This window comes from Euprymna scolopes, chromosome 35 (genome assembly GCF_053919585.1).
Source record: "Euprymna scolopes isolate OS-2025 chromosome 35, ASM5391958v1, whole genome shotgun sequence".
Lineage (NCBI taxonomy): Eukaryota > Metazoa > Mollusca > Cephalopoda > Sepiida > Sepiolidae > Euprymna > Euprymna scolopes.
In genome coordinates this window covers 40,726,252-40,746,583 of record NC_136516.1, presented here as the reverse complement: position 1 = coordinate 40,746,583, position 20,332 = coordinate 40,726,252, and the positions used below count along the sequence as shown (strand labels likewise).

Below are 20,332 nucleotides of genomic sequence, written 5' to 3'. Positions count from 1 at the left end.
CACAAACATTAATAAAAGAATAGGTTGGCCTTAAGAGTCTGACGTAATCTTACGTAGACATTTAAACCGGCGTAGGCTTAGTGTGGAGCTTGACAAACACGAATCATCTTTTAGTTTAGAATCGGGAGTGAGAGAGAGCAGACGCATTCGAAGTCGAGACAGGGAGAAATACGGTTCACGGGCGGTTATATATCCCAGTAGTAGGGATTAGAATGCGTTTGTCTAGGACCAGCGTTTCATCTTTCCAATGAGGAAACATCGGAAATAAAGTTGCTGAAAGGACAACCCGAGATTTGTTTATTCATTGAAATAAATGTTCTTTGCAGCTGTCCCAAGGATCCTTCAAACAAGATTAAAGACGAACTAGCTTTGTTTCTCCGATTGGCCCAATGTTACAACGTCAGAAAACCGTTATTTGTCCCTTTATGTTGTCAATGTTACGTGTTCGTTGTTTAAATGTATCTGTTAATATATCAACACTGTCGTAAGTGTTATACACGCATCAATTCAATGAACGATAGAAAAACTATATTAGACGAACACCCATGTATACACACGTCATATAGATGATGGTGACACGTATATACAAACGTATTTGTATTCACGCATTTATTAGACGGACATTTTCTACCACTAGACGATGCACGAGTTTAGACACACGTGCAAATTATATACTGATCTAAGTATTTACCTTAATTTTTTTCCGTATGCCCTTGCTTTTAGTGAACTTTATACTTACCTTTGACCGTCAGGTGTGCACTTGCATACTCTTTTTCAACCGTTGTCTTTGCGATACACGTATACAGACCGGCGTGTGTCACCTGCACGTTGCGTATATATAAACCTTCTGGTTCACCGTCTCTTACAGCCTGCAAAACGAATAACAATAGTTATTAATAATGGAACTCATTAGAACACAAAGTTCCTCTAATGTGCAATTTAAAACAAAAGGAGATATTTAAAGAAATTTGAAAAAATGAAACATTAACAAAATTAAGGGCGTAGTCTTTTGCTTTAAAGAGACTATTTGTTACCATGTAAATTAGAATAAATGAAGTTACAATATATATTTATTACAGTAATCTATCAAATGATAATGGTGTGTTATATTTTTAATTATATTCGAGGTAGAACCTCTTTTTCAAAAACAATCGAATCAATTAAGGGACAGTTTTATCCCGTGAAACCAGGTGTAGGAAGAACGGAAATTAGCGGTGTATTTTTTTTATAGCAGTGTTCCAGAAGATTTAAAATATTTATCAAATGTAATACACTTCGGGCCTATTATAACAATATAGATAATCATATATATATATATATATATATATATATATATATATATATATATATATATATATATACTTATATATTACACAGCTATAATATAAAGCTGAACGTCTGTGTGTGTGCCTGGTCACGAATAGGCTCCTATTATAGAAAACTGATGACATATAATGATAGAAGATGTATCGAGACACAGGAATGGGTATGTTTGATCTGGCATAATGATGATTCATTGATATTGTGGGGTCTGCATTCTTGCCTGGTCCACAAAGTATGGAAATAAAAAATTTAAAAATTAAAAAAAAAACGTTTACAAGTGTTTTTGATATAGATATACATAATAATACTTTGATAAGTATGTTTTAACTTAAATCGGGATAGTACAATAAAGTTGTGGAGTCTGCGTTCGCGCCTGGCCTCCATAGAATGGAAATAGGCACAAACTTTAATAAAGACTTTTCATATCTATCTGCGTAAGTATACTTTGATAATTGTTTCAGTTTGAAAAAAATATGGTATAATAAAATTATGGGGTGTTCGTTCGCGCCTGACCTCCATAGAATGGAAATATGTCACAAAGTTTAACAAGTTTTTTTAATATAGATCCACAAAATATTGTGATAAGTGTTTCAGTGTGAACAGGTATGGTATGATAAATTATGGAGTTTATCTATTTTATTTTTACTTTCATCATATTTTGCTTTGGTTTTGATACCCTAAAATTCGAAACTATCTCTTTACAACCCTTTCTTTTTATAACCTATCATACTTTCATAAATCATACTTTCGAACTCAGTTAACGACGGGTACTTTTACTAGTATATATATATAAATTGCAAATAATATTTTCTTATTCAGATATTATATTGTTAATATCAAAACATTTATTTAAATAGCTCAATAGAGCAAGACAAGAGCTATAATTTATCAACCGCGATTTATTCACAATATTTATGTTCGTCAAAGATTGTTAATAGTGATCATAGAAGAACAAACTTATTTTGGCCTGCACTCATATATATATATATATATATATATATATATATATATCTATATATATATATATATATATATATATATATATACTAGCAATGGGTGCCCGGCGTTGCCCGGGAGTTTGGAAGTGTATGCTGAGCAAAAAAAAAACAAAAAAAAAACGGTAATTTTTTTTAAACTTTGACCTCTATTATGACCCCTTAAAATTTATCGTTTTGGGCTCAAATTAAGTTATTAAATTAGATCTATGTCCAAAGAACCAATATCTAAAATGTCAAGTGTTTAAACCCAAAATTGTCGGAGGAGTTTGGTAGAGTTCTCAAAGGTCGAATCGTTGAATTTTGACCCCTTAACAGCGAAATTTCTGGCCGAAACTCGATCACATCGATTTTCTCAAATCTCAGTACCCTGTATATCAGATTTCGAGTCTGTAAATTAAAAATTAACAGAGTTATTGCGTAGAGAAATGTATACAGACACATACATACATAGACACACACACAAACACGTTCACTTTTATAGATATACTAGCAGGGGTGCCCGGCGTTGCTCGGGTCTTTGGAGGTGTATGCTGTGCAAAAAAAAGCCAAAAAACTAAAAAAAATGGTTAAATTTTTAAAACTTTACCCCTATTATGACCCCTTAAAATTTATTGTTTCGGGCTCAAATCACTTTATTAAGTTAGATCCAGGTTCAAGGAACCTAAATCTAAAATTTCAAGTGTCTAGACCCAAAATTGTCGGAGGAGTTTGGTAGAGTTCTTAAAGGTCAAATCGTTGAAATTTGACCCCTTAACAGCCAAATTTCTGACTGACACCCGTCACATCGATTTTCCCAAATCTCAGTACCCGGTATTTCAAATTTCGAGTCTATAGACTAAAAATTGACAGAGTTATTGCGTAGGGAAATGTACAGACAGACAGACACACAGACAGACTGACAGACAGCAGACACGTTCACTTTTATATATATATATATATATATATATATATATATATATATATATATAATGTATAAAGTATTACTTTCATAATTTTTAAAATTCTAAATTCTAAAATAATCGCGGTACTTGTGCAGTTTACGTCCCCCATTAAAAAACAAAATTTAAAAAAAAAGTATTATATTCTACGTACCCGTTATGGAATTAAGTTCTCATGAAAAAATTTCACTTAATTTCATCCAGTTGTTTTATTTTTATCGCTAAACGAATTCATTCGAGACATTCGAAACAGTCAATCTAAACTACGCCATTAGCATTGATTTTGGTCGAAATATAATGGATTACTTCCCTTTGATATCAATTAAGCGATTTATTAGAGAAATTCCATGTTTCCGAGATTGAAAACAAGCTGTAAAAACAAAACTACTTGATGAAATTAAGTGAAATTTTTTTTCATGAGAACTTCATTCCATAACGGGTACGTAGAATATAATTGTTTTTTTTAATTTTCGTTTTTTAAGGAGGGACGTAAACTGCACAAGTACCATGATCGCTTTTCTTTCCGTCAATTTAAAAGAAATGGGTAAACACGTAATCTATAAAAGTAATATTTCATTTTAGAATAGGGATTTAGCTGCGTGTTAATCTATAAAGTCGTCGTTGTCGTTGTTGTTGTTGTTGTTGTTGTTGTCGTCGTCATCGTCGTCATCATCGTCATCACCATTTGCACTTCGTTTTGTTTTTGTTTTGTTTTATTTTTTATAGCAAAGTAAATCAATTTAATAACCTACCAAATTTTTATAATTAAAATAAAATTTTTGTTCATTCATAGAGAGAAGGCACAGAAAACTCACGCAATCTCTCGTTAAAAATGTTTTTTTCTAAATAGTAACATTATTATTTCGAAATTCGTTCGTAACAATGAGAGGTGGCGTTGTTAAATATGTTGTTCTTACATCGTTTTCTTATTTTTGCCTACTAATCTTCGAATGTTTTCAACTATTTAACTATTTATGTAAGTATACAGAAATACGAACTGATACAATATAGCTTTGTTTTAAAATCAAAATAAATGTTTTGTTGTCTTCTAATTTTTAATCAATTACAGAGCAAACATTTGAGAAAAATATACGCGGACATTACCCTGGGGTTTATGTAATAATTTGAAAATTTGCGAAAGAAACAAAACAAAACAAAAAAATCTCTAATTAAATATGTATAAATTTTAAAAGAATCGGAATCGGGAATCGGATCGGAATCGGAAATTTTGAAAGGAATCGGTAATTGTATCGGAATCGGGAAAATTTTGGAATCGTCCCATCACTAATATATATATATATATATGTATATATATATATGTATACATATATATACATATATATATATATTTCATTTAATCACATAAATTAATATACGAAAGTATAAATTTATGCGTATACTTTGAGTATTTACTTCAACAGTGCTCAATACGTAGGTAGATCTAGGTAGTAAGTTATAAACTATATATGGCGATTAAGATACACAGAATGTTCTGCGTTTCATACACGCTAGGATTCATCAGGCTCATGCAAGAATTTTGTGGTTGACTCGCGTTTTTATATACGCAGCTTCTATTGAGTTTTTAGTTGGCCAATCAGCTTTCTAGTTTTCATCGCACCCTTCCTAATCAGCCAATGAGCAGGCACTTACAGAACAAACGCCCAGTGTACCTCCGGTTGACCCGTTCTTTTGTGTGTGTGCTACTAATCTAGGTTAATTTTTTATATGCTAGTTTATGTATGTATATATAAGTGTGTGCGTATGTGTGTGTGATATGTTATGTATATGTATGTTCATTTATTTATTTTTATTTGTTTATTTTCTATTGTTATTGTTAGTTTTACAATTATTTTGTATCTTTATCCTAGAGTAAATTTTATTCTGTGAACACCGTTGTTCGCTATTTCTCTCATACAGTTTAATAGATGTTGAGGGTTCTTTAAAGTATATGATAGCAAATTTTTCATGAAGGCATAATCTACATTGATCGTCTAGGTCTCTACATGTGTTTGCTTGTCTTACTATTTTCCATTCGACTACCGGCGAACGTCCGCTTTCCTTGAGTTCTCAGTATTTGTTTGCTAGCGTTGTTTCCATTCGGTGTTTTTTTTATTATTGAATGTACTTTTGTGGTCATAATATCGAGTTTTGAAATCTAAGGAAGCCATACCTACATAATATTTCATGTTATTCGGTGTTTTTTTTTCGAAAATATTGTGGCCTGGTAAACTATGCTTTTGGTTAGACATTTATTTTGAAGTGGGCGAAGTGGCCGGTATCTACAGTTGCATTTATATTGTTCGTTATTAGTATTTTTATTTTTTTATTTCTAGTATGGTTGTTATTGTCCGGAGTTGGTTTATTATTATTATTATTATTATTATTATTATTATTATTATTATTATTTCTACTAGTTACATATGTGTTCTTTGTGTTAGTTTGATTTTTGTCATGGTGTCCATTTTTTATTGTTTATTTTGTTGTTTTCATTGCTTCTATTTAATATTTTCTTATTATGTGCTTTAATTACCATCTCTAAATTATAGAAGCAGCTGTAGGATAACTTTAGGTTATTTTTATTGAAAAGTTTGTGTAAAGGATTGGTTGCGGGGAAATGCTTTTCGATAAGATCTAGAAATTTATTGCCAAGTTTTTTTTTAACATATGGTTGTATGACGCCGTATACCAGATTATATTTCTTTTTCTTCTAATTTTAATTTTATTATAGTTATTGGTGTTTTGTTGCTTATATTTGATATCAATATGTTTATATCCACTAGTTTTTATGGCTGTTTTCTAGATATTGTTTGACCTGTTAAATACATTTTCATCGCTTGAGTTATTGCTGAGTCTACTTATGATCGAGTTAGGAATCTGTTTTATAATTGACTAGCAGGGCTACCCGGCGTTGCTCGGGACCGTATAAACAATGAAAAAACAAAAGCAGATATTGAACATATGTTTTATTCTTAGGGGAGACGAATCTTTCATCTCTATGTATTATTTGTTTTATCTACCCCCGGACTGGTATTGTTCATGTTTTATCCCTAGCATAGGTAATTTACAGCATGTATATGAAATTGTTTTACCTTAGGGAGAAGAGAACAGGTAATATACAACATAATGTGTCTATATTACATCCCTGGCAACGCCTAGAAACCAGCTAGAACATGTATTTCAGTCAATCTTTATTACATCCTGGGCTATGCCGGGAAACCAGCTAATCTCTATTTAGTGACTTGACCACCAAAATACCTCCCTAAGTGTGTCCTTTCTTTTGAACTTATTAGATATAGGTATCTAGAAATGTGTGTGAAATTTTGTTGAATGCATTGTTCACTATGATTTTCTTATTGTTCTACACAATATCAACTGTAGCGAAATAAAACAGTAAACTTAGTGTAGTGTTAGAATAAAGAGCAAAGGAAAAAATTAGAATCATATTCTGTAATTGCAAATCTAAATTTGCTAGCGTGTACCAGTATTTGCCAGGTTGTGGAAATTTGGAATTTATAACGTATGTAGTGGCCTTTTCCTAGATACCTATTGCTAAAAATTATACTTTCATTTTGTTAGAAAAATCTCTCTTCGGATGCCCTGCATCATCCAAAATAAAAACAAATATTTTTATAATTGTTTCAGTACATTGCTACACATTGTGAAATTTGTTGACGTTTGTAAAAAAAAATCATGAATGTGCTTATATTCCAAAAAAGAAAATATCAGTGCACAGTATTGAAAGTGTTTGAGATTCAAAAGTCTGTAACATTTCTACTAACTTCATAAGATGTCATGTGAGAAACTTAATTGAATATCAAGACATTATCTGAAGCGTTTTTATTTTGGTGTAACGTATGTGTTTACAGTGAACCGTAACTTTTAATAAACAGCTTGGTATGCAATGACATAGGCTAAGAATCTTAGACAAAATATATATAAATTGGAAAAATGTGTGAACAAATGAAAAAAAAATGATCCGCTCCACTTGATGACATCAAGCACAGTAATATTTTAGTGAAGAAAATATGAAATTGATGTTCAGTGATTAGTTTGGATGAATGAGAAAATGTAATTGTTTGATGCATAAAAAATAACTCATTTGCTGTATTTGATATTAAGCAGCAAAATATAGTGATTTGAATATTAAGGAAAACATCAAATCAGATTATATAAAAAAAAAGATGAAATTAGAAAATATATATTTTCTGTTTATGAGTTTTGCCAATCAAAATTTTGTGGCAGAAATTGGGTGATTACCATGCAATTTTATTTTGATAAAATTCTTAAATTATTTCAATGTTTATTATAATTTCTTATTAGTGACTTGTTATCATCAAAATCCGCCCCAAAGAGTGTCCTTTCTTTTATTAGGTATCAGAATAGGTATCCAGATTTCTACTTCTATACAAATGTGATATTTCGGATCTGTAGATAAACAATTTGTTGCATATATAAGCTGAGAATTGTTCTCTCTCATTCTCTCTCTCACACACCCACACATTCTCACTTTTATAGATATAATAGATAAATTATGCTAGATATATTTCCATGTGTCTGAATAATCTATATACAAATTTTCAAATCTGTAGATAAAAAATTTGTTGAGTATATAGGTTGAGAATTGTTCTCTCTCTCTCTCTCTCCTCTCACGCATGCTCACTTTTATAGATATAATAGATAGATTATGCTAGATATATTTCCATATGTCTGAATACACTATATAAAAATTTTCTAATCTGTAGATAAAAATTTGTTGAATATAAAGGGTGAGAATTGTTCTTACTCTCTCTCTCTCACACACAGACATATTCTCACTTTTATAGACATAATAGATAGATTATGCTAGATATATTTCCATATGTCTGAATACCCTATATACCAATTTTCAAATCTGTAGATAAAAAATTTGTTGAATATATAGGTTGAGAATTGTTCTCTCGCTCTGTCTCTCTCTCTCTTGCTACCTCACACACACACGCAAACATTCTCACTTTTATAGATATAATAGATAGATTATGCTAGATATATTTCCATATGTCTGAATACCCTATATACAAATTATCTAATCTGTAGATAAAAAATTTGTTGATTATATAGGTTGAGAATTGCTCTCTCTCTCACAGACACACACATTTTCACTTTTGTAGATATAATAGATAGATTATGCTAGATATATTTCCGTATGTATGAATACCCTTTATAACAAATTTAAAATCTGTAGATAAAAAATTTGTTGAATATATAGGTTAAGAATTGTTCTCTCTCTCTCTCTCTACCTCACACACACCCACACACACAAACATTCTGACTTTTATAGATATAATAGATAGATTATGCTAGATATATTCCATATGTCTGAATACCCTATATACAAATTTTCTAATCTGTAGATAAAAAATTTGTTGAATATTTTCAACCCTTATCCTCGAGTGGCGTCTGGGCCTTGATAAGTAGTAATGCGTATTTAGCAAAATATAAATATATATATATATAACAAATTTACTGAATTTCCATTACTAACGATTACTGTATTGTCCAATTGACTACTGCGCTTTTCAACCCTTATCCTCGAGTGGCCTCTGGGCCTTGAGAAGTAGTAATTACTAACGATTACTATATTGACCAATGGACTACTGCACTTTTTAACCCTTATCCTCGGGTGGCCTCTGGGCCTTATTGTCCAATTGACTACTGTGGACTTTTTAACTCTTATGCTCGAGTGGCCTCTGGGCCTTGATAAGTGGAAATGACCAAATAACAAAAAATAGGTATATAACAAATTTACTGAATTTCCATTACTAACGATTACTATATTGTCCAATTGACTACTGTGCACTTTTCAATCCTTATCCTCGAGTGGCCTCTGGGCCTTGATAAATGGTAATGCGTATGTAACAAAATATACATATATATAACAAATTTACTGAATTTCCATTACTAACGATTACTATATTGTCCAATTGACTACTGCACTTTTAAACGCTTATCCTCGAGTGGCCTCTGGGCCTTGATAAGTGGTAATACCATCGAGTGGCCTCTGGGCCTTAATAAGTGGTTGTGCCTAAGTAACAAAAAATAGGTATATTACAAATATCCCGCATTTCCATTACAACCGACTACTACGGTGCACTTTTCAATCCTTATCCTCGAGTGGCCTGTGGGCTTTGATAAGTGGTAATGCGTATTTAACAAAATATTAATATATATATAACAAATTAACTGAATTTCCATTACTAACAATTACTATATTTTGTCCAATTGACTACTGCACTTTTCAACACTTATCCTCTAGTGGCCTCTGGGCCTTGATAAGTGGTAATGCCTATCTAAACAAAATATAAATATATATATAACAAATTTCCCGACTTTCCATTACTAACGATTACTATGTTGTCCAATTAACTACTGCCATTTTCAACCCTTATCCTCGGGTGGCCTCTGGGCCTTATTGTCCAATTGACTACTGTGCACATTTAACTCTTATCCTCGAGATGTATCTGGGCCTTGATAAGTGGAAATGCCTAAGTAACAAAAAAATAGATATATAACAAATTTCCCAAATTTGACTACTGTGCACTTTTCAACTCTTATCCTCGAGTGGCCTCTGGGCCTTGATAAGTGGTCATATATATTTTTTACAAAATAAAAAAAAAGGTTGGAGTCGCTGAATAACTCATCCTCCCGTTAAAGCGGTTCCATCCTCTTTCCCCAATTTGACTACTGTGCACTTTTCAACTCTCGTCCTCGAGTGGACTATGGGCCTTGATAAGTGGTAATACATATTTTATGAAAAATATATATATATATATATATATATATATATAACAAAATAGGTTGGAGTTGCTGAATAACTCATCCTCCTGTTAAAGCGGTTCCATCCTCTTTCCCAAATTTGACTACTGTGGACTTTTTAACTCTCATCCTCGAGTGGCCTATGGGCCTTGATAAGTGGTAATACATATTTTTTTTATAAATATATATATATATATACCAAAACAGGTGTGAGTCGCTGAATAATTCATCCTTCTATTAAAGCGATTAAATCCTCTTTCCCAAATTTGACTACTGTGCACTTTTAAACTCTCATCCTCGTGTGGCCTATGGGCCTTGATAAGTGGTAATATATAGTTTGTACAAAATATATATATATATATATATATATATAACAAAATAGGTTGGAGTCGCTGAATCACTCATCCTCCCGTTAAAGCGGTTCCATCCTCTTTCCCGAATTTGACTAATGTGCACTTTTCAACTCTTATCCTCGAGTAGCCTATGGGCCTTGATAAGTGGTAATATATTTTTGTTATAAATATATATATATATATATATATATATATATATATAAAAAATAGGTTGGAGTCGCTGAATAACTCATCCTCCCGTTAAAGCGGTTCCATCCTCTTTCCCGAATTTTACTACTATGCACTTTTCAACTCTCATCCTCGAGTGGCCTATTGTCCTTGATAAGTGGTAATATATATTTTTTAATAAAAGTATATATATATATATATATATATATATATAAAAATAGGTTGGAGTTGCTGAATAACTCATCCTCCCGTTAAAGCGGTTCCATCCTCTTTACCGTATTTTTTATACAGTGCACTATTCAACTCTCATCCTCGAGTGGCCTATTGTCCTTGATAAGTGGTAATATATATTTTTTAATAAATATAGATATAAATATATATATAAAAAAACAGGTTGGAGTCGCTGAATAACTCATCCTCCCGTGAAAGCGGTTCCATCCTCTTTCCCGAATTTGACTACTGTGCACTTTTCAACTCTAATCCTCGAGTGTCCTATGGGCCTTGATAAGTAGTAATATATATTTTTTACAAAAATATATACATACATATATATAACAAAATAGGTTGGAGTCACTGAATAATTCATCCTCCTCTTAAAGCGGTTCCATCATCTTTGCCGAATTTGACTACTGTGCACTTTTAAACTCTCATCCTCGTGTGGCCTATGGGCCTTGATAAGTGGTAATATATATTTAAAAATAAATATAGATATAAATATATATATACCAAAATAGGTTGGAGTCGCTGAATAACTCATCCTCCCGTTAAAGCGGTTCCATCCTCTTTCCCAGATTTGACTGCTGTGCACTTTTCAACTCTAATCCTCGAGTGTCCTATGGGCCTTGATAAGTAGTAATATATATTTTTTACAAAAATATATACATACATATATGTAACAAAATAGGTTGGAGTCACTGAATAATTCATCCTCCTCTTAAAGCGGTTCCGTCATCTTTGCCGAATTTGACTACTGTGCACTTTTAAACTTTCATCCTCGAGTGGCCTATAGGCCTTGATAAGTGGTAATAGTTTGTACAATAGTTTGTACAATATATATATCTATATATACATATTACAAAATAGGTAAGAGAGAGAGAAGAGGGTGAGAGAGAGAGAAGAGAAAGAGGTAGAGAGAGAAGAGGGTGAGAGAGAGCAGAGAAGAGGGTGAGAGAGAGCAGAGAAAGAGGGTGAGAGAGAGCAGAGAAAGAGGGTGAGAGAGAGCAGAGAAGAGGGTGAGAGAGAGCAGAGAAAGAGGGTGAGAGAGAAAGAGGGTGAGAGAAGTGAAAGAGGTAGAGAGAGAAGAGGGTAAGAGAGAAAGAGGGTGAGAGAGAGAAGAGGGTGAGAGAGAGAGAGGTAGTGAGAGAGAGAGATAAGAGAAAGAGGTAGAGAGAGAGAGAAGAGGGTAAGACAGAGAGAGAGAGGGGTAGTGAGAGAGAGAGATAAGAGAAAGAGGTAGAGAGAGAGAGAGAAGAGGGTGAGGGAGAAAGAAGAGGGTGAGAGAGAGCAGAGGGAGAGAGAGAGAAGAGAAATAGGTAGAGAGAGAGAGATGAAGGTGAGAGAGAGCAGGGAAAGAGGGTGATAGAGAAGAGAAAGAGGTAGAGAGAGAGAGAGAGAAGGGTGAGAGAGAGCAGAAAAAGAGGGTGAGAGAGAGAGAAAGAGGGTCAGAGAGAGAGAGAAGAGAAAAAGGTGTACACAGAGAGTGAGAGAGAGAAGAGGGTAAGAGAGAGAGAGAGAAGAGGTTGAGAGAGAGAGAGAGATAAGAGAAAGAGGTAGAGAGAGAGAAGCGGGTGAGAGAGAGAAGAGGGTGCGAGAGAGAAGAGAAAGAGGTAGAGAGAGAGAAGCGGGTGAGAGAGAGAGAAGAGGGTGCGAGAGAGAAGAGAAAAAGGTAGAGAGAGAGAAGAGGGTGAGAGAGAGAGAAAGAGGATGAGAGAGAGAAGAGAAAGAGAGAGAGAGAAGAGGGTGATAGAGAAAGAGAGTGAGAGAGAGAAGAGAAAGAGAGAGAGAGAGAGAGAAAGAGGGTGAGAGAAGAGGGTAAATGTGCATCTTTTTTTATAGTAGGTAATGCTTGGGAGACTGTGCACATTGCCTCCTCCCCCCTCCCCCCTATAAACGCGGTTCCATTCATAAGAAAACAAACTCGTATAAAAGTAATTTTCGTGTATTTAAGCGGCCTTATACTGATAGCCACCCCTCCCCCTTCCAGTTTAACAGAGTTAGGAGGTAAAAACAAAATGGCTAAAGCCTTGTTTACATGGTAAACTATAGCAAAGAGCATAGTCATCTTTCTTCGCCGGTAAAAAACTTCAAGCAAAAATAAAAACATTTTCCCTACGTCAATTTTTATGTAATTTTGGGATTCTTCTTTTTGAAGTGCGATAAATCCGTTGGTAATAACGGTTCGACTCTTAAACTAATATTTAACTGTGTTATAGTATCAATGATACTCCTCGCAGGCAGCTTTAATGTACGTCAGAGGCTCAGCGTAGCCGACATTTTACTGAGCTGACGTCACGTCACGTGACAGCTAATGAATAATGTTAAAATGACAGGTTTTTTGGGGGGCCCCCCTGGGAGAAAAATGATCAGTTAACCCCCTTCTAGTTGTCCGTTTGACGTGAAATTTCGATATTTGTCATCCGGGTGATCAAGGTGCAATATGCTACCTAATTTGTCAACTTTGGTTGTGTCTGTCAAAAGTTTTAGCGTTACAAACAAACATACATACATACATACATACACACCGATTTTTGCCTTTTATATATATAGAAGACTAGCAGGGCTACCCGGCGTTGCTCGGGACCGTATAAACAATGAAAAAACAAAAGCAGATATTGAATATATGTTTTATTCTTAGGGGAGAGGAATCTTTCATCTCTATGTATTATTTGTTTTATCTACCCTAGGACTGGTATTGTTCATGTTTTATCCCTAGTGTAGGTAATTTACAGCATGTACATGAAATTGTTTTACCTTAGGGAGAAGAGAACAGGTAATATACAACATAATGTGTCTATATTACATCCCTGGCAACGCCTAGAAACCAGCTAGAACATGTATTTCAGTCAATCTTTATTACATCTTGGGCTATGCCGGGAAACCAGCTAATCTCTATTTAGTGACTTGACCACCAAAATACCTCCCTAAGTGTGTCCTTTCTTTTGAACTTATTAGATATAGGTATCTAGAAATGTGTGTGAAATTTTGTTGAATGCATTGTTCACTATGATTTTCTTATTGTTCTACACAATATCAACTGTAGCGAAATAACACAGTAAACTTAGTGTAGTGTTAGAATAAAGAGCAAAGGAAAAAATTAGAATCATATTCTGTAATTACAAATCTAAATTTGCTAGCGTGTACCAGTATTTGCCAGGTTGTGGAAATTTGGAATTTATAACATATGTAGTGGCCTTTTCCTAGATACCTATTTTTATAATTGTTTCAGTACATTGCTACAAAATGTGACATTTGTTGGCGTTTGTAAAAAAAATCATGAATGTGCTTATATTCCAAAAAAGAAAATATCAGTGCACAGTATTGAAAGTGTTTGAGATTCAAAAGTCTGTAACATTTCTACTAACTTCATAAGATGTCATGTGAGAAACTTAATTGAATATCAAGACATTATCTGAAGCGTTTTTATTTTGGTGTAACGTATGTGTTTACAGTGAACCTTAACTTTTAATAAACAGATTGGTATGCAATGACATAGGCTAGGAATCTTAGACAAAATATATATAAATTGGAAAAATGTGTGAACAAATGAAAAAAAAATGATCCGCTCTACTTGATGACATCAAGCACAGTAATATTTTAGTGAAGAAAATATGAAATTGATGTTCAGTGATTAGTTTGGATGAATGAGAAAATGTAATTGTTTGATGCATAAAAAATAACTCATTTGCTGTATTTGATATTAAGCAGCAAAAAAATAGTGATTTGAATATTTAGGAAAACATCAAATCAGATTATGTAAAAAAAAAAGATGAAATTAGAAAATATATATTTTCTGTTTATGAGTTTTGCCAATCAAAATTTTGTGGCAGAAATTGGGTGATTACCATGCAATTTTATTTTGGTAAAATTCTTAAATTATTTCAATGTTTATTATAATTTCTTATTAGTGACTTGTTATCATCAAAATCCGCCCCAAAGAGTGTCCTTTCTTTTATTAGGTATCAGAATAGGTATCCAGATTTCTACTTCTATACAAATATGATATTGTAGTACAGTAAATGTCAAATTGTTTTTCAAGTATTAGTTTGTAACGTTTGTACTGACTTCATCAGATGTCATGTAAGAAACTGAATTCTATGTAAGAAGACTTTATCTGAAGTGTTTTTATTTTGGTATATCATGTGTGATTACACTGTAGTAATTGCGCTGAAAGCATGTTAATTACAAATGACAAAAGTTAAATCAATTTCTGATTCAGCTACACAATATAAACTAAAGGAAATCAAATTTGCAAAATAAAAGCAATATGTAGTTATGGGTTAGTTTGGAGTTAGAATAAAAAGCCAACAAAACAGTTAGTTTGTATTGTGTAGATTGGTCATTTCTGATAGTATTGAGAGTTGTCAATGAAAATCTTAATTTCCGACAAAATACTGAATGTTTCTTGGATACCCATTCGTAAAAAGTACCTTTTTTGGAAAAAAAAAACAAAAAAAACTCCCCGGATCACCTTCACCACCTTAAAAAAAAAAAACTTTATTCTTCAAAAAATGTGCACATTGTTAGTGTAAAAAACAGATTCGCACCACTTGATGAAATCAAGCATAGTAATATTTTAGTAAAGAAAATATGAAATTGATTTTCAATAATTAGTTTGAATGAATATCAGAAAATGTAATTGTTTGATGCATAAGAAAGAACTCATCTGCTGAATTTGATATTAAGCAGCAAAATATTTCAAAACATAAAAATGTGAAACATAACATGAATACTCTCCGTTGTCACTTGAAAACATTGACCTTGGTAGGAAGTTTATTAGATACTGAAATTGTGGTCTTGGTATGGTGTGCTTAATATTATTGTATGCAAAATTTAAAAACACAAAAGAGGGTACAATCAATATTGAAAAAGTAACATCTGTCACAGAAAATAGTAATTTATAAATGTCAAAAGAAATATTATTCTGTACTTAAAATGTTAAACTTACTGTTAACAATAATTTAAAATGGTGATCAGGATGAGTCCAACAACTTAGTCCTTGAGCTTTCTTATTGGTCATAGTAAAAAGAAATTGTAGTCTTTCAAGTTTGTTGGTCGCATTGGGATTCTTGGAATGTATCAACAGATTCCTGCATATGAATCTTTGTTAATTCCACACAATACAAAATATATATACAAAACAAAGTAAAGCAAAGTATAGGGTTAGTTGTGTCCTCTAATTATCAACCAAGTATATGTATTGATAAAAAGATAAAAGCAATGGAAATGTTTATTACAATGTATCAATATTAAATTTTTATCATGAACAACAAATCGAAATAATGATAGATATTTTGTGCTTATACGAAACTGGAATCAAGGATTGTCACCTGTGATTTTATATATGTCAATAGTGCATGCCACTACAAATGATATTAGCCAAATTAAGTTTTGTTTATTTCACCCATTATAAAATATATACACAAAATGCAGTAAACAAAGTTTAGGTTTAGTTAATGATAAGTTTAGGTTCGAGAAATAAGCAAAGAAAAGAAAAAAAGATACATTTGTTTATAGTGTGTAAATTGTAAGTTTGTAAATATTTAAAACTATCCACACTGGTATGTGGAAATTCTAGATACCTATTGTTATAAAGTTCCAATTCATGTTTGATATATCACTCTACATGTTCCCTGTTGCACCCCAAAGATGTAAATGATTATCGAGAAAGTGAAATGAAACAGTATTTGAAATAAAATAGAAACAAATGCTGATGTTTACTATATAAAACACTGTGTTCAATGGAATTGAGCCTTATACAATATTGGTGGAATAAAAAAATCCATTTTTTTAATTCAATTTAAGAAATGAGCAAAAAATTGATATTTAAAATATTTGGCATGAAGAAAAAGAAATATAAGATAAAAGGTGATAAAGCAGTAAGAATCATATGCTGAATTCAATTAAAAACAAATATGATTGTCAAAGAAATATCATGAAAATTTTGTAAGTGAAAAAAATTATTTTTTGATATATTTGGTTTCGAAGTATTAAGAAACATGTACAACTTCATTTTAAAGACAAAACGAAAACTGTACTAATGATAATGACAATGGTGAAAGGAAATTGGAAAAAAATGTATCAGAGGTAAAATGTTGGTCACATATACGTTTGTGTGGTATGCATGAAACACGTGTAGAAAATTATATTTTCTGATGCTGAAAGTAAGAAGAGAAACATTGTTAAAAAATGATCTAAAAGGCAATAGTAAAATCCTCATTTTTAGTGTGGGATATGTTGTTTGTTTCAATTGAGAAAGGAAACTTTAATTTATACAATTTGATGTTATAGATCACAAGTTTTATTACAATAAACATTGTGTTCTTTAATTATCAACCAAGTATATTTATTGATAAAAAGAGAATGTAATGGACATGTTTATTATAATTTATCAATATTAAATTGTTATCATGAAAAACCAATGGAAAGCGTGAATGTTATTTGGTGTTTTTAAAAAACAGCTACCAATGATTGTAACCAGTGATATTTGTGTATGCTAACAGTGCAAATGTGGTGGTGAAATGAATTTTTGTTTATTCTTCACAATATAAAATATATACACAAAACTAAAACATAATTTTCGGTTAGTTAATGATAAGTTTAGGTTAGAGAATTAAGCAAAATTATAGATACCTATTGTTATAAAGCACCAATTCATGTTTGGTATATCAATCTACATGTTCCTTGTAGCACCCCAGAGGGGTAAATGAGTGTCAACAAAATGAAATAAAACATAGTATTTGAAATAAAATGAAAAAGTGCTTGAAAAGTGAAATATGCTGATGTTTACTATCTAAAACATTGCGTTCAATGCAATTGAAACTTATACTATATTGGTGGACTAAGAATTAAAGAAATAAAATTTAAGAAATTAGCAAAAAATTGATATATAAAATATTTGGCATGAAGAAAAACAAATATAAGACAAAAGGGGAAAAAGCAGTAACAATCATGTGCTGAAGTTCATTGAAAATAAATCGTTTGTCCAAGAAATATAATGAAAATTCTCAGAGTGAAAAAAAAAATGGGATTTTTACAAATCTGGTTTCCAAGTAATAGGAAACATGTACAGCTTCATTTTAATGACAAAATGTAAACTGTAGTAATGGTAATGAGAATGTTGAAGGAAATTGGCAAAAAATTGTTAGTCAAATGTTGATCAAATATTATAAGTTTGTGTGATATGCATGAAACGTTTAGAATATGATCTGCTCTCATGCTGAAAGCAAGTAGAGAAACATTGTGAAAAAATGATGTAAAGCTAAGCTAAGCAAACGACCAGTGAATGGAAATGTTTATTATAATGTATCAAGATGAACATATTATCATGAAAAAGCAAATCGAAATAGTGATAGTTATTTGGTGCTTATACGAAACAGGTATCAAGTATTGTCACCAGTGATTTTATTGATGTTAACAGTGCATGTCACTAAAAATAATGATGGTAGCGAAATTAAGTTTTGTTAATTCTACCCAATATAAAATATATACGCAAAACAAAGTAAACAAAGTTACGGGTTAGTTAATGATAAGTTTAGGTTCGAGAAATAAGCAAAGGAAAAGAAAAAAAAGGTACATGTGTTTATATTGTGTAAAATGTTAGTCTGTAAATATTTCCAACTATCAACACTGGTATGTGTAAATCCTAGATACCTATTGTCATAAAGTACCACTTCTTGTTTGATATATCACTCTACATGTTCCCTGCAGCATCCCAGAGAGTTAAATGAGTGTCCACAAAATGAAATAAAACATAGTACTGGAAATAAAATAAAATAAGAATATGTCTGAAAAGAAATAAATGCTGTTTACTATATAAAAAGTTGTTTTCAAGTGTCAAATGGAATTGAATCTTATACAATGTTGGTGGATTATGAAATTGCATGAATGAAATAACATTGGAGAAATAAGAAAAAAGTTTATATATACAATATTTACAAATGTAAGATAAAAGGTGAAGAAGGGCCAAATCCGAGATCTATAAATCGTAAATTTTCAAAGTGAAAACAGATATTTTTTTTTTTTTTTTAGATCTGCTTTCCAAGTAATAGTAACCATGTACAGCTTCATTTTAAATGAAAACTGTACTAATGATAATGTTCATGGTGAAAGGAAATTGGAAAAAAATTAAAAATGTCAGAGGTAAAATGTTTGTGTGGTATGCATGAAACACGTGTAGAAAATGATCTCATGCTGAAAGTAAGAGAAACATAGCTAAAAAATTATGTAAACGCAATAGTAAAATCCTCATTTTTAGGAACATAGTGTGGGGTATGTTGTTTGTTTCAATTGAGAAAGGAAAGTTTAATTTTTAGAATTGGATGTTATAGATCACAAGTTTTATTACAATAAACATTGTGTTCTCTAATTATCAACCAAGTATATTTATTGATAAAAAAAGAAAAGTAATGGACATGTTTATTATAATTTATCAATATTAAATTGTTATCATGAAAAACCAATGGAAAGCGTGTTGGTTATTTCGTGTTCATAAGAAAAAACATCATGGGTTGTCACCAGTGATTTTATGTATGCTAACATTTCGCTGCAAATGTGGTAGCTAAATGTCTTTTTGGTTATTCTACACAAAATAAAATATATACACAAAACAAAGTAAAAGAAATGTCAGGGTTAGTTAATGATAAGCTTAGTACCAAGAAATAAGCACAGAATAAGGAAAAGAAAGATACATTTGTTGATATTGTGTCGATTGGTGAATTTGTTGGTTCATTTTGTTTTATGACATATCAACACTATATCATGCCCAATCTAGTGACATTTTTTTTTCCTAGAATATATTTGTTTATTTAATGTTGGTTTCTATTTAACTCATAATTGGGACCCTAACAGGTACTACTACTCCAGATCTGAGTGGACCTGGTAGCAATAGCAATTAAATGGTGGCTTCACACTTCACAAAGCCCCATGTTTGGATACAGTTTATGGTCATATCCAGGACCTGGTGAATTTGTAAATAATTGAAACGATCAACACTGGCGAGTTAGAATTCTACATACCTATTGTTATAAAGTACCAATTTATGTTTTACATATCACTCCACAACGTTGCTGCAGAATCCAGACAGTTGAAAGAGTCTCAAGAAACTGAAAAGCTATTTAGTACTCTTAAATAAAATAACATGCATAAAGAAATCCTAATATAAGACAATAGATGAAAAAGCAATAAAAATTTTGTGTGGAATCAAGTGAAAACAGTTTCTTTGTCAAAGAAATTGCATGAAGATTCTCAGAGACTTTTCCTTCCTCGTTCCCTTCCCTTTTGGTGGAAGGAAACTTTCACAGTGGCTCAGAAGGTGGGCTGAGCACACTTCCTACAAAGGTGGGATGGGTAAATTTCTTTTTCATTTGGTTGCCTGGAGGACAGGCTTAGGCCCCCCCCCCCCAAAAAAAAACGTTGGAGCCAGGGAACTTCTCCTCCCAGAAGGGGGAGGGGGGGCCCGGGAAGGCTTCTCTTCCCATATTTTTTGTTTTGTGTAAGGTTGATCTCTTTCCAAAGGGAGTAAGAGGATATCCCTCTCTTAGGA

At 32.0% G+C, this 20,332-nt stretch overlaps 1 protein-coding gene across 1 annotated transcript in view; it reads right to left on the bottom strand.

The window, feature by feature from the left end:
- Positions 1–20,332, bottom strand: part of LOC145259607 (contactin-like) — a 193,192-nt gene that overhangs the window by 94,760 nt on the left and 78,100 nt on the right. The window contains exon 2 of the mRNA XM_080117263.1: positions 740–869. Within this exon, the coding sequence (XP_079973389.1) occupies positions 740–869 (130 nt within the window). The remainder of the gene's footprint in view (positions 1–739; positions 870–20,332) is intronic.